At 45.6% G+C, this 16,249-nt stretch overlaps 1 protein-coding gene across 1 annotated transcript in view; it reads left to right on the top strand.

Moving 5' to 3' along the window:
- Positions 1-16,249, top strand: part of LOC143930659 (ovostatin-like) — a 208,426-nt gene that overhangs the window by 23,881 nt on the left and 168,296 nt on the right. Inside the window, exons 2-5 of the mRNA XM_077455158.1 lie at positions 8,360-8,543; positions 9,272-9,428; positions 11,543-11,595; positions 12,955-12,975. Of these exons, the coding sequence (XP_077311284.1) occupies positions 8,360-8,543; positions 9,272-9,428; positions 11,543-11,595; positions 12,955-12,975 (415 nt within the window). The remainder of the gene's footprint in view (positions 1-8,359; positions 8,544-9,271; positions 9,429-11,542; positions 11,596-12,954; positions 12,976-16,249) is intronic.

Consider the following 16,249-nt stretch of genomic DNA (forward strand, 5'->3'; position numbering starts at 1 on the left):
AACACTAAACACATAGCTGCAGCGATCGCAGAGTCAGGCCTGATCCCTGCGATCGCTAACAGTTTTTTTTTGGTAGCATTTTATATTTAAATCCGGAAGGCAGTGCTTGGTTTTCGGGGTCCCGTACGTGGCTAGGCTCCCAAAAAGTCTCCCACATGTGGTATCCCCGTACTCGGGAGAAGCAGCAGAATTTATTTTGGCGTGTAATTTGACTTATGCCCATAGCATGTGTGAGCAATATATCATTTAGTGACAACTTTGTGCAAAAAAAAAAAAGTTTGTAATATTCCCGCAACTTGTGGCAAAATATAAAATATTCCATGGACTCAACATGCCTCTCAGTAAATGGCTTGGGGTGTCTACTTTCCAAAATGGGGTCATTTTGGGGGGTTTTGTGCTATTTTCGCATTTTATGGCCTTCGAAACTGTGATAGGTAGTGAGGAGTGAAATCAAAAATTTGCACCCTTAGAAATCCTGAAGGTGGTGATTGGTTTTCGGGGTGCCGTGCATGATTAGACTCCCAAAAAGTCCCACACATGTGGTATCCCCATACTCGGGAGAAGTAGCGGAATATATTTTGGGATGCAATTCCACATATAACCATGGCATGTGTGAGCAATCTATCATTTAGTGACAACTTTTTGTAAACAAAATTTTTTTTTTTTTTTGTCATTATTCAATCCCTTGGAATAAAAAAAAAAAAAAAAAAAAAATATTCAATAGTCTCAACATGGCCCTCAGCAAATAGCTTGGGGTGTCTACTTTCCAAAATGGGGTCATTTGGGGGGGTTTTGTGCCATCTTGGCATTTTATGGCCTTCAAAACTGTGATAGGTAGTGAGGAGTAAAATAAAAAATGTATGCCCTTAGAAATCCTGAAGGCGGTGCTTGGATTTCGGGGCTAGGCTCCCAAAAAGTCCCACACATGTGGTATCCCTGTACTCAGGAGAAGCAGCAGAATGTATTTTGGGGTGTCCTTTCACATATGCCCATAGCATGTGTGAGCAATATATCATTTAGTGACAACTTTTTAAAAAAAAAAATTTTTTGTCATTATTCAATCCCTTAGGACAAAAAAAAAAATATTCAATGGGCTCAACATACCCATCAGCAATTTCCTTGGGGTGTCTACTTTCCAAAATGGGGTCATTTGGGGGGGGGGGGTTTGTACTGCCCTGCCATTTTAGCACCTCAGGAAATGAGATAGGCAGTCATAAATTAAAAGCTGTGCAAATTCCAGAAAATGTACTCTAGTTTGTAGACGCTATAACTTTTGCGCAAACCAAAAAATATACGCTTATTGACATTTTTTTTGGTTTTTTTTTACTAAAGACATGTGGCTGAATACATTTTGCCCTCAATGTATGACTAAAATTTTGTTCTCTTTTTTATTTTTTTTTTTATTTTTTTCTTATAACAGAAAAGAAGAAAATCTTCTTTTTTTTTTTTTTTTTTTTCCATTTATATCGCAAAAAATAAAAATTGCAGAGGCAATCAAATACCATCAAAAAGCTCTATTTGTGGGAAGAAAAGGACGCAAATTTCATTTGGGTGCAATATTGCATGACCACGCAATTACCAGTTAAAGCAGCGCAGTGCGAAATTGGAAAAAGACCTCTGGTCCTTAAGGTGTTTATTGGTCCAGGGCTGTAGTGGTTAATGTGTACGTACCCAATTCCTGCCAAAAATCTTTTTTCAAAAAACTCAAATCCAAATTAGACCCATATAGAAATAGAGCCCTAATTATTTGTGGTGACTTCAATGACACACCAGATCCCTCGCTAGACTCTACCAACCCACGCAGAAGGCCAACTTCTGCTCTCTACTCATTTATAGCCAATGAAGATCTATACGATCCATGGAGGTGTATGCATGACGTTGAACGCGACTATACCTTTTACTCTCATACTGGGGGCTCTTACTCTAGGATTGATCTTTTCCTCACTAACAAACAAGCTCTATTGACTATTTCAGAAACACAAATTGGTCTTATCACTTGGTCAGACCACGCTCCGATTACCTTGAAAATGTTCCCACAACTTAAACACACGACCCCCTTGGAGAATGAACACATCTCTTTTTGAATAATCCAAAATATGAGGGAAAGATCAGATCCGAGCTTGAGGGCTTCTTTGAAACTAATTGTGAATCTACCGTATTTGCCGGCGTATAAGACGACCCCCTAACTGTGCAGGTTTTTAAAATGTTTTGCCCGTACTCACCGTTTAAGACGACCCCCCATTCCGAGGCTTCCGACGCTTCATATCCCTCTTCTTCGTTCTTGCTGGAGCCATTTCCTTCTTCCTTCTTGCTGGTGCTGGAGCCAATCACGGCGAGCAATGTATTCTATTAATGAATACAAAGCCTGCTGGGATTGGCGGAGGCTGTTACATCAGCCCGCGCCTCACTCTCAAAGCCAATCGGAGCAGGCTACTGTGTGTAGCCTGCTCGGATTGGCAGAGATTGCTACTCCAATCCGAGCAGGCTCTGTATTCATTTGAATACATTGCTCACTGGGATTGGTTCAGTGGTATAGGCTGTATGTAGCCGAAGCTACATACAGTATTACCGGACATCCAGAAGGCATCCCAGCAGCTGACCCGGCGTATAAGACGACCTCTCCTTTTTTGCTCAGTTTTTTTTAAGTGTAAAAGGTCGTCTTATACGCCGGAAAACACGGTACTAGTGACCAATCCATGATCTGGTTGGCCCACAAAGCCTTTCTACGGGGTTTCCTCATCAAATTTGGAGCGCAAGCACGAAAAAAGAGAATGGAGGAGACAGAATTACTGCTTAAACAACTCAAACCTTTAGAAAATATTAACAAAGCCTCACCCAATCAGGCAACACTCGCAGCGATTAACTGATCAGACGTAAACTGAGAGAACACCTACATAACAGATTTGAATTTTACATTCAACGATTGAAACTGCGCTCCTACTCCTTTAACAACAAATCTAGTGCCTCTCTTGCTCAGCAAATCAAAAGACAACAAGTCAGATCCAAAATCCCCCTTCTTATTAAATTCACAAGGAACTAGGATGACTAACCCATTAGACGTAGCCAATACATTCGCTACCTTTTATAACAAATGATATAATCTACATGCCACAGAGGGCACCGCCCCTCCGCACTCAAATGACATAACTGCCTTTCTCGAGTCCCTCCAAATCCCTAGCCTGACTCCAGAAAAATTGGCTACTCTTTCTGCCCCTTTCACCACCGACGAAATTAACAAGGTCATCCACTCCCTCCCATTACACAAAACCCCAGGACTAGACTGATTCGCTAATGAATATTTTAAACAATTCCAACACATACTTTCACCTCATCGATGCGGGACACTTAATCAATTTGCCTCCACTGGAGCAATACCTAAAGAATGTTTAGAAGCCCTTATAGTGACCCTCCCCAAACCAAGCAAATCCCATGATGTCCCAGAAAATTACAGACCCATCTCCCTTCTTAATACGGGCATTAAGTTATACGCAAAACTACTTGCCCTTAGACTTTCTTCAGTTCTACACCACTTAATACATATCGACCAGGTGGATTTCATACCCCGCAGGCAAACATCCGACGGAACCCGTCGGTTCATAGACCTCATTCAGTGGGCAGAAAACCGTTGAATGCCTTCTCTGCTCCTCTCTGGATGCGGAGAAGGCATTCGACCGGGTGCAATGGACATATCTAGAAGCGGTCCTGCGCAGATTTGGCCTATCGGGCACACTGCGGACAGCCATACTCGGCTTGTATACGAATCCCATCACTAGAGTGTGGACCACGGGTGTAATATCTGATCCATTTTAGTATCTCGAATGGTACTCGGCAAGGGTGCCCACTATCGCCCCTAATTTTTGCCATGGTCATGGAGCCCCTAGCTCAGAAGATCTGGACGGAAAATCAAATTTAAAGGGATAGTCATAGGGAAGACTGAACATAAAATTGGACTATATGCAGATGATGTAATCATCTCAATTACCGAACCAAAACCATCCCTATTGGCGCTTCAAAATATTCTCGTTCAGTGTAATATCCCTATATAAGGTAAATCGTAGTAAATCAGTTGTTATGCTAGCGATTGGACTTCACCAATCTACCAAACAGATCTCTGAACAATACCCATTCGCATGGTCAAGACTCCTCCATTACCTACTTAGGGATCCACCTACTCTCACCTAGTAAAAATATCCTGCGCATCAATCTGGCAGACCTCGTGGAAAGGCTCAAACTGTCTGCTGACTTGCATCTCCCCTTTGTATCATGGGCCGGAAGAATAGCACTTACAAAATGTGTGGTAGGAGATACATTTTTGCATCTATTTCATACGATGCTAATGCCATTTCTTTCAACACAACTACAATCTCTTCAAGCTATAGTCAACTCCTTCATATGGCAGCACAAGAAGCCCAGAATACATAAAAACAACCTAATGGCCCCCAAGAGACTGGGTGGCATGGGAACTCCGAACATCGGCTTGTACTATAAAGCGGTCATACTGGACCAGCTTAACCAGTGGTGGAACACCGAAATAGCCTACAACTGGTCACAGAAGCAACTGTTTTGGCTAAGGACCTCCAGCTATATCTCTGTGCTGCTCTTCTAGCTCCTATGCCCACACATTCCCAAATGGACTCGATAACAGCATCCCTTCCTCAACTATCGAATGGCATACCACACTCCATATTACAATATATGCCGCTGCCAGCCGTTTCACTACTACACCCGGATCTGCAACTGAACTCTTTGCTCGAGGCAGGCATTCATACCATCGACATCTCTTCCATTCCTGCAACTTACCGTATATACTCGAGTATAAGCCGAGATTTTCAGCCTCTTTTTTGAGGCTGAAAGTGCCCCCTCGGCTTATACTCGAGTCACCGCTGTCTGACTGCTCGATCAGCGTATCGAGCAGACAGACAGCGGACATTCTAAAATTCAAAAGCCGCGCCTCCGCCTTCGCCTGTGATAGGCGGAACACTGAATTTCCCAGCAGTCAGTGTTCCGCCTATCACGGACATCCGCTCATCCTCGTACTACGGACGAGGATGAGACGATGTCCGTGATAGGCGGAACACAGGCTGCTGGGAAATTCAGTGTTCCGCCTATCACAGGCGAAGGCGGAGGCGCGGCTTTTGAATTTTAGAATGGCCGCCGAGAAGAGCGGCGATCCTGGAAGGACGGAGGAGGCTCGGGACGGCGGCTCGGGACGGCGGCTCGGGACACAGGTAGGCTGGACACACACACAAGGCTGCACGGACACACACACACAGGGATGGATGGATGGACACACACACACAGGGATGGATGGATGGACACACACACACAGGGATGGATGGATGGATGGACACACACACAGGGATGGATGGATGGATGGACACACACACAGGGATGGATGGATGGACACACACACAGGGATGGATGGATGGACGGACACACACACAGGGATGGACGGACACACACACAGGGATGGACGGACACACAGGGATGGACAGCCATGTCTCACCCTCGGCTTATACACGAGTCAATAAGTTTTCCAGTTTTTTGGGGGTAAATTGGGGGCCTCGGCTTATATTCGGGTCGGCCTATACTCGGGTATATACGGTAATGTCATTTGCTCAACTAATAGCCAGAAATTGGAAAAAGATTTCTCCTCCCAACATCCAAGATGTCATTACAATCCTTAACGGTAACTTCAAAATGGAATATAGTTTTGCCAAGGCTTATCTCACTACAGGCAAATTCTTCAGGAACTGGGACCTATGGATCAAAGACCCAAGAAGTGTTCAGCTGGTCTGTTCCCCCCACTTCAGTAATGTCCACATCCTCCTGTATCCCGCTGTGACTTTTCGTGTCTCATCGCCATAGTTTTGATATTCATTCTTACTACATTGAGGAAACGGAGAGAAGCAGAGAAACAACAAGGAAAACCAAATAAGAAACACAATTATTGAAATGTATGGTAACATGAACCCCTTTATAATTTTTTTATTTTTTTGCCCCCTACCATTGCAACTTGTTATACCCACTAAAGCCTAGGGATGGGAAGCGCCGTCTCTCTCCCCCAAACACAGCCAGTAGGGGTGTTTGGGGCTGACTGATGGCGCTCTCAACCTCTCAGAAGTTATTGTTGAATGTTAAACATGTTCACTAATGTTGTTATGCTTACTCTTGAGGGACTGAGCTTCCAGATTGGTTACATGACAAAGCGTGTCTTGTATTATGTTTTGTGCAAAACCACAATAAAAACCAAGATACAAAAATAAGACCCTACAGACAGGAAGGCCGAGGCAGTGGCCCGTTCCTTGCTTATGGGTTGTGGGGTCCGCAATGCGACCAGTACTGGCCACAGCACTTGTGTCAGACACTCAATGGGAAACCGTTTGCACTGCGAATTAGATAAGCAGCAGACTACTCCCGTCTGTGTGGATCTAGTAGACCAGTTGGTACACAGCCTTAAGTGCGTTTTGTGACGCGGCCCTGGATACACTTACTTTGCTCTCCAGGGCTTCAGTGTCAGCAGTGGTACCTGATTTGGCTAAAATGCTGGCCTGCAGACCAGGCATCCAAAAAAGCCTTGACAGATCTACCGTTCCTTGGTGAGCGGCTCTTTGGAGCCTCGTTGGATGACCTTAATGTCACAGGTGGGAAGAATACCTTACTCCCACAGACCAGGAAGACTAAGGGGCCCTTGTTTTCCACTCAAGGCTTTTTGTCCGTCCAGGACTCCGGCTAAACGCTCCTAGTCCAACAGGACGACCTCTGAGGGAAAAAAAGGCGTTCCTGGAACCGCAAGCCTGCGGGCAAAAGTGCTACCCCATGAAGGTTTGCCCCCGCCCATCTCTCGGGTGGGGGGGGGGTCGCCTTCGCGAGTTTGCAGCCTGGTGGGCCTCTCGGCTGTCCAATCAATAGGTCCGCAAACTGATTTCCTCTGGCTACAAGATGGAATTTCTCTTGGTCACCAAACAGATTTTTTTTTTTTTTTTTCCCCTCCAGCATACCCTTACTCCCAGCTCGCCGGGAGGTCCTATTGGGGGCAGTAAGGGACCCGCTAATCCGCGGGGTGATAGTGCCTGTTTCAGAGTCGGAAATGTTCCAGGGTCTCTACTTCAATCTGTTTGGACGTAACCCTTGCATTTTTGGGACTACAATCTTTTGATCTGAAAACCCTCAATTACTTTGTAAAAGTACAGAGGTTCAGAATGGTATCAGTTCGCTCATTAGTCACTCACTCTATCAAGGGGACTCTCTGGCGTCTTTGGACATCCAGGATGCATACCTGCACATACCTATATGCATTGGGTTTCTGCAATTTGCAGTAGGGGCAAGCCCACTAATAGTTTGTGGTGCTCCCTTTTGGCTTGGCATCAGCACCCTGAGTCTTTACCAAGGTTTTGGCTCCAATTTTGGTATTGTTGCAACAACGCGGGCTCGCGATCATAGGTTACCTAGATGATCTCCTCCTGAGAGCATCTTCCGCCTCAGAATTGAAGGAGGATGTGGCGATCACCATGCAGGAATTTGGGTGGCTGTTGAGCCTAAAGAAGTTGGTGCTCATACCGACTCAGCGCTTGGAGTACCTAGGCTTACTGCTGGACTCCATGGAAGTGAGAGTTTCTCCCTTCAGACAAGCTGCCGACTCTCAGAGCTGCAGTAAAACTATTGATGAACCGCAGGTGGTTGTTGCTACGCTTTTGCATGCGAGTCCTGGGACTCGTGGTGGCCTCCTTCAAGGCGCTACCGTACACTCAGTTTCACACCAGAGTCTTGCAGAAAGATCTTGACAAAATGGGACAAATGTCCATTATCCCTGGATTGGCAGATCCGGGTGACCCAGTCAGGGACTCCCTGCTCTGGTGGCTGAGGTCCCCGGGAAGTCGTTCCTACCTCCTACATTGGACAGTGACCTGTCCAGCTGGGGTGGAGAACTGTTGACCCAGGGCCTCTGGTCAAGGGAGGGATCCAAGTTGCCGATCAATGTGCTCGAGCTTTGAGCGATCAGGCTATGTCTCTCCACATGGTCGATGGCACATGTCAACCATCAAGGAGGAACAATAAACTCTAAATTTTCTAGCAAAAAATACAGATTTTAACTTGTAAATACCAAATGTCAGAAATAGGTTTTATCATGAAAGGAATAAATGTGAATGGTCCCATAATGGCGCCAAGTGTCTGCCCTGTCCGCAGTCACGATAAAAAAAATCACTGAAATAGCTCATCACGCTATTAGTAATAAAAAAATAAATCAAAAGTGCCATTAAAACTATCCCCTAATTTATAGACGCTATTACTTTTGCACATATCGAACACTTATTGCGAAATATATTATATACATATTATTTTTTTTATTTTTTTTCAGACAAATTTCAGTTTCCATCCCTAGCCTCCTGAAGAGTGGAGAGACAGGAAAGGCATGTCTAACAGTCAAACGACACACCGATCCCATGCATGTTCAGGCCATCCTTGAAGTTGGTGAAACAAACTACACTGTTATCGATGAACAGGTCCCACCTGGTGACATCTTTAAAACCTATGAATTGCAGGTTAGTGTTTAAATATTTGACTTCTAGCCATGGTGGAGAAATATGTGTTGCCCCCTCTGTTCAGTTCCACAACAGTCCAGTTCTCTATCATCCTTTTTAGCACAGGCTATTTGGGGCAAAAATAAAAAATACTTGCCTTTGTGAAAGGAACATTGGTCCAATGGTGCAGCTGTCCCCTGATGATTCAAAGACTGAGCGTCCTGTTCTCAGAGCTCCATGAGCACAGAGCTGGTGGCTGTTGGTCACCACACTCTGCTCACTGGACTGCTGAGCTTTGGCGGGGGCAGAAGTGTCTGGCTTAGCCTCTCAGAGGCTCACTGAGAGGCTGAGCCAGGTGCCCATCTAGCGTTGTGGATGGATCCCAAACATATTGTCGCAATCTTGCCCCAGCCTGGACCGGCTCCGACATCAGCTGGTCACAGGTCACAGCACTCCTGTGATTCAAAAGGGAAATGCAGCCAAATTAGCTTTTCTGCAGCAAATGGCACTGTTTATAATAACTGTTATACAGTAATTGCTCGAACTTCAGCTGGACTTTACTTGAAGTCACCCTCCTGATGCCTTGATGATTTTCTTTCGTCGTTTCTCTTTCTTCCGTCGTTTCTCAAACAAAACCACATACACTTTCTTTCTTCTTTCTTCTTCATATGGGCAGCTTCATCTGTTATTACAAAATGCCAATCCGTTCATTAACCATATGGGCTCTAATTGCCCTCCCATCTATGTAGGTGCCAGCGGTGACAGAACCAACTCCAGTGTTCCTCCTTGTCAGAGCTGTCAGTGGGAACTACAACTACACGGCTCGCAGGTCTGTGGTCCTCGCTCCGACTGGCAATGTTGCCTTCATCCGGACAGACAAGGAACTGTACAAGGGTGGCCAGAAGGGTAAAGTGTTTTATTTTAATAGCTATTACACATAAAATTATATATGTGATATTTTGATGAACTTTTTTCAAACTTGTGTTCCATCATTTTAATGCCTTTTAGAGGTTTGCAAGTTGGCTACTAGGAGCTCTACGTTTGACTCTGCCTTTTGACTTGTTGATATATTGGCCACACAAGGAGTGCATTCTTTAGTGAGTCTACTTGCTTAGACTTGTATTTATGAAGAAGAGTCAAAAGCACAACCACTGTGTAGTACTTATATGCAGAACATGTGTATGCAATCAAATATGACTTCCCCCCCCTAATGGTAAAACAAAAAATGTGTGCGTTGACGTAGCAATCTGGCTGTATGCTATGCACACAGCCACATCTACACACTACATGCAGCACAGCAGATACTGTTTCAAAGTAAACAATATAGCGTGAGCTCATTCTAATGGTTCTTGCAGGCTTGAGAATATCTGCGGGGATATTGCTACTGGTGTTGTCAATATACGGTACGAGTATATTAACCAGGCAGATACCAATGTCCTCTTATTAAAGCAGATATGTATCCAAAAGGGATAATGTAGCCACACAGAGATAAACATAATATTTTATCTCATTATGTGGACTTCGCTTCTATAATTCACATAGTCCATTTGAAGGCAAGAAGCCCAGCACATTGCGCTTGGTACCTACAAACCAACAAACGTCCGCAGACACAGAACACGTCTCAAATCCCATGAGAAGGTTTTCATACTGACAGTTTTTACCACTGGTCTCTATTTGACCCAACTGTGCTCTGCTAGAGCGCTCCTCACTTAAACCAGACACAGGGAGACAGATGACAATCTATAAAACGCACATCCTAGAATAAAATGTTCTACAAACAAATTTCCACAACAGTGTGTATAATTTCATGCTAGTTTGTGTGCAGCCAAACTTTGGATAGGGGTTATGATTTAGAACTGTCAGTGTAGGGGGGGGGGGGTGGGGGGTGTGTGTGTGTGTGTGTGTGTGTGTGTGTGTTTTCTGCTCTGTTTGGACACATTTGCCCTCACTTTGTCCCAGACAGAAAGTGAAGGTAAATTTGTAACTGACCCAGACAAACAAGGTTGACAGGATTTCTAGCCTTCCTCCTAATCTACTAAGGAGGGATGGAGGTGTTCCTGGTGCAGGTTTTCTCTCCTGTCTGGTGAAACCCTTATCTCCCTGAAGGAACATATCTAATGTAGCATAGACTCCAGGCCTCACACATCCACACCAGACCAAAGTCTGGGTGGGAGGACCCTGATCACATGATTTTCTCCAAATGTATATCCTCTCTCCCAGAGAGATATGCATATTCATAATGCAGTCTCGCTGTAGCTAATCATGCTAATGTCAAAGGCTATAGTGCCACCTATTGACAGAAGGGAGGAACCTCAGTTAAACCAGGCTTAGGAGAAAACCCAAATGATCAGACTACAAATCAGCAGGGTTAGTTAACACCTAGCACAGTTTAATTTACTAATAAACCTGGTTTAAGAGGTGCTGCACTAAACTGGACTGGATGGCCATAAAACTGAACCCTTACTTTATCCAAAACTACAACTTGTGTCCTAGATGTACACTTTACCATTTTGTAGCCATCCCTGACTTCAGAAACGGCTTCCCTGTATTATGTGCACAATGCTAACCAGAAAGACTTGTGTATTCCTGGTGGGTACAAGTGGAAATCCTGGTCACACTTGGTGCATCTGCCTGGGAACTCTTATGCCCCATACATACTGTTGGATTTTTCGACAGAAAATGTTCGCTGGGTGCTTGTTGGAAATTCCCAAAGTACAATTTTATTTTTTTTCTTCAATTTCCGACAACCTTGTGTGACAGTGTGTATGCAAGACAAGTTTGAGCCAACATCTGTCATGGGGGGGGGGGAACATGGATTTTGCTGCCGGACTGTGTGTACGTGACGTTAGCGTAACAAGAAGCGCAGCAACTAAGTCTCTAGTTTCTGGAGATCTGGATCATCTGATACAGCTGGCCACAACTTTAAACCATAGCTTCTATTTCAATCTTTAGTTCTGTCTGGATACTGGATTGTGTTGAGTGTCAATAATTGGTGCACATCTTGTCTTATTTGTCTACAGTGCAGGTGTATGTGATGTCAATGGACAATAATTTACGCCCAGTGGAGGAAACGGTGAGTAGGGTTCAGATCTAATTTTAAAGTGGATTAAAACCCAATTGCTAAAATTGAATAAGCTAAAAGATGGAATGCTTGGCATTCAGACCCTGAATATACTGATTGTTTAGTCTTGGAAAGAATGGGGGGGGGGGGGGGGGGGTTGCTCTCCTATACTTGTAGGCTTCCTCTTCTCCAGACGACTGGTTCCCCAGAAAGTGATACATTTTTATGCTAGTTGAATGGCCACGGATAGTGCTACATATTTTTGCTGCAAGCCCAAAGTTGGCTTTTAAATCTACAGCTTTCAATAAAAAAATGTATTCACCCATAGTGGTTCTTCTGTGCACAGCGGCTTGGTTCAGTACTTTATCAAACCTATTGTCATTCAGTTATCTTATGGCACTGATGCCATTATTCTGTAAGACAGCTGAATTGCTTGCTTGGTGCTTAACTGCGCTAATAAAGGGGGGGGTATGCTCAATATCTTATAGTTTTTTGATCGCCGTCCATTCAGGGCAGAGGGCAAAGCAAATTCTAACTTGCTGGAAAACATACATTTGTTTGCAGTAAACTTCCAGATTGAAAAGCCTGCATGTTCATTATGAAACCAATTTACAAGCCTAAAGGGTGACCCTAAAAATGTATTTATTTTTTTTATTTTTTTTATTTTTTTTTTTTTTTTTATATCCAATTTACACGGGATGTTGATGGTGTACCCAGTTTGTGGCTTTGTCTTTACTGTAGCTAACTGTTATTGCTTTGTATGATTTAGACGGCCTGAAATGTTTGGGGTCAGCAAAAGGGGCATTGCTATTTGGATAGTCATCTCCAGTATAAAGCTCACTTTACAGTGGAACGCTCTGTACACGCTTGTTGTCCTCCCCTCGTTGTCGCCCTCCCCTCGTCGTCCTGTAGCTTTTTATGCTGGAGAGAACATTTACTTGTTCTCAGTGCTAGCCAGGACACATATTGACATCATGCATATGGGCGTGTATACAAGCTGTGGTGGAAATTTACTCCTACCTGAACTCTCAGCACTGGACAAATTGTGCAGTTTATCATGTAACCGTGGTATTCAGATCATCCAAAAAGGTATATGGTGGCAGTATTTTAATGTAAATGATTTATAAGCTATGGGGGATGGTGAACTATTTTCATATTTACTGTGCTTGGTAACACTTTAAGAGTTTTGATTTTGTATGCAATCGGGCAGGCCCTTGCACTACATGATTTTGTTAAATCTAAAGGAAATTGGACTACAAAAGTTGTAGTGTGCATGGGGTCTTAGTCTCCAACAGCATATGCAAAATGTATGTGACCATCAATCCATTTGTCTAACTAACTTTTTTTTTTTTTTTTTTCTTTTCTCTTTAGTTCCCTGAAATCTATGTAACGGTAAGGGAAAAAATTTGATTAAATTAAGAAGTTTTGTGAGCACAATCCAATGCAAACTTTCTACATACTTTGTGGTTAAAATTTTAAGGCTAATTGGTAGAGAATTCTAGTCTTCCTAGCATTGAAACAGAAGTCAATTATTTGATCAACTTATATCAAAGACAACCGGTTCGCCTGTGAAGACGTTTCTATGTTTAGTTGACCACCTCCTTCCTACTAAACTGATATTTTCAGCAAAAATCAAATGCATACATTTCCCTCTGCAGTTGCACCTTAAGCCCCTGTTGTGTTTTCAATGCTTTAACTCTTCCTTTTACTGTATGGCTTTAAATGCTTAACCATGCAGAACATTACAAGGGTATTGGGCCCGTGTTGGTTAGGGATGAGCTTCGTGTTTGAGTCGAACATACGTTCGACTCGAACATCGGCTGTTCGGCGAATTCCGAACGTTATGGGCTGTTCGCGCCAAATTCGTGTGGCGCTCACGGCCCACAATGCACTGCGTCATCGCAGTGCATTGCTGGCTCATGATTGGCCAAGCATGCACTGTGACCCCGCATGCTTTGCCAATCACAGCGCCAGCAGCGAGGAGAGCTATGATTGGCTAATCGTAGCTCAGGCTGTGTAGTACACGCCCCACACTATATAAGGCTGCCAGCGCGGCGGCCTTGTGTAGTGTGTTGGCGTCTGAAGCAGTTAGTGGGTGTTCTGTGTAACTTCAACACAGTATACACCGATCGTTATCGGCCGATTTTTCGATCTTGCTCTTCTGTAGTGGTTGTTTGCGTGCCCTGACCGCAGTATACACCGCTATATTCACCTCACCTATATAGCTAGTGATCCATCTTTTATAATAGAGCTTGCAATCAGTAGTGTTAGGAGCTTGTGTGTGCTGTCTGCGTGCTCTGTACCCAGTACACACCGCTATATCCACCTACATAGCTCTTCTCTATTTGAGCCATCTGCAGGAGTTATTGGAAGTTGTGTGTGCCTCCAGCACAGCACAGTATACATCTGTATATACCCATTTATCTCTGGTGTTCTATAATAAAGGCATCTGCAGGAGTTAGTGGGTGTTGTGTGCCTCCAGCACAATATACACCTGTATCTACCCTTTATTGCTGTTCTCTAATAGAGCCATCTGCAGGGATTAGTGGGTGTTGTGTGCCTCCAGCACAATATACACTACCCAACTCCCTTCAGGCCATTGCCATGTCTGGAAGGCCAGCAAGGAGAGGCAGACAGGCGCGAGCCGATTAAGAGGGCAAGCAGGCTCTGTGTCTAGAGACAACAGTGCTGGTCGTGGATGCGGTGCATTGTCATCAGCACGTGGCCATGGGACACGCTTGTCCTTCTTTTCGGCAGCTGGACATGTTGAGCCGCAACATGCCAGCGACTTGGTAGAGTGGATGACCAAGCCCTCTTCATCCTCCTCATCCTCTCTCACCCAGTCTCAGGGTACTAGCAAAGCAGCTGCCAACGCATAGTCTTCCCTCGTCTCAATGTCCTCATCAGTGACTCCTTCCCTAGACCCACCACGTCCTCCTGAGGAGTCTCCTGAACTCTTTGAGCACAGTGTTGGGTACATGCTCCAGGAGGATGGCCAGTGTTTTGTAGGCTCTGATGACACTCAGCTAGAGGAAGGCAGTAGTGTGAATGCAGAGAGAGGGGATGCTCAAGAAGGACAGCAATCTGGCAGTCATGTTCCATAAGCTGCAGCATACTGCCAGGTTTGCTACAGCGATGAAGAGGGAGGGGATGATGAGGGCACTGACTCCACGTGGGTGCCTGGTAGGAGGAGGAGGAGGAGGCACATGTCCAACGAGGCAGGATGCCCCCTGGGGGGCCAGCTTAGGGGCAGCACACCGACTGAATCACACTGCAGAGCTCCGCCTGTGCAGGGCGCTGCCTCTGCGCGTTATTCCAAAAGTTCTTTGGTGTGGGCCTTTTTTGAGACGAGTGCATCAGATCGCACCGCTGCTATTTGCAACATATGTCTCAAGCGTATCTCGCGTGGCCAAAACATCAGCTGCTTGGGCACCACATGCTTGAGCAGACATATGTTGACCTGCCATGCAGCTCGTTGGCAAGCGTACCTCAAAGACCCACACCAAAGAACAAAGTGGACCTCTCCTTGCTCCTCATCAGCTGGCATCTCCAACCCCACTAGACCTTCAGTCCTCTCTGAAACCTGCTCTGAGAGGAATAAAGGTGTAGAATTAGATGTGTCACAGCCAAGTGCTTCCGGGCACTCTGCTAGCGGTACACCCACGTCCGATTATAGCAGGCAAATGTCCCTGCCCCAGCTGCTGGACCGGCGAAAGAAGTTCACTCCCAGCCATCCACATGCCCAGCGGTTGAATGCTAGCTTGGCTAAATTGCTAGCACTTCAACTGCTGCCTTTTCAGTTGGTAGACTCTGCCCCCTTCCGTGAGTTTGTACAATGTGCGGTTCCTCAGTGGCAGGTCCCCAAACGCCACTTTTTCTCACGGAAGGCGATTCCGGCTCTCTACCGGTATGTGGAAGGCAATGTCCTTGCCTTGCTGGACAGGTCGGTCAGCGGTAAGGTGCATATTACCGCTGACTCATGGTCCCGCAGGCATGGGCATGGACAGGGACATTGCCTGTCTTTCACGGCCCATTGGGTCACTCTTCTGGCAGCTGGGAAGGATGCAGAACAGGGTGCAGTAGTGTTGGAGGTTGTTCCGCCACCACGCCTCCAAAATGCTACTATTGGTTGTGACACACCTGTCTCCTCCACCCCCTCCTCTTCTTCTTCCTCCATGGCCTCTTCCAGTGCTCTGTCCTCAGAACCAGCAGGGCTCCGTAGGCGTTCCAGGGGCTACGCAAGTACGCAGGCAAAACGATGCCATGCCGTGCTTGCGCTGGTTTGTTTGGGGGACAGGATGTTTTGTCAGCTCTGCAGGGGCAGGCTGAGAGGTGGTTGACGCCACGCCAGCTTAAGCCAGGAATGGTGGTTTGCGACAATGGCACCAACCTCCTCTCCGCCCTCCGACAGGGACAACTGACCCATGTGCCCTGTGTAGCTCACGTCCTTAACCTGATGGTGCAGCGGTTCTTGGGCAGGTACCCCGGCTTACAGGATGTCCTGAAGCAGGCCAGGAAAGTCTGTGCACTTCCGCCGATCATTTAATGCCTGTGCTCGGCTGGCTGAGCTCCAAAAGGAGTTCAACCTGCCCAAGAACCGCCTTATATGTGACATGCCCACCAGGTGGAACTCAACGTTGGCCATGCTGCAGCAGAGGGCCATCAA

Source organism: Lithobates pipiens, unplaced genomic scaffold, assembly GCF_037356315.1.
Source record: "Lithobates pipiens isolate NorthernLeopardFrog02 unplaced genomic scaffold, aLitPip1_a1.2 Scaffold_25, whole genome shotgun sequence".
NCBI classification, from domain to species: domain Eukaryota; kingdom Metazoa; phylum Chordata; class Amphibia; order Anura; family Ranidae; genus Lithobates; species Lithobates pipiens.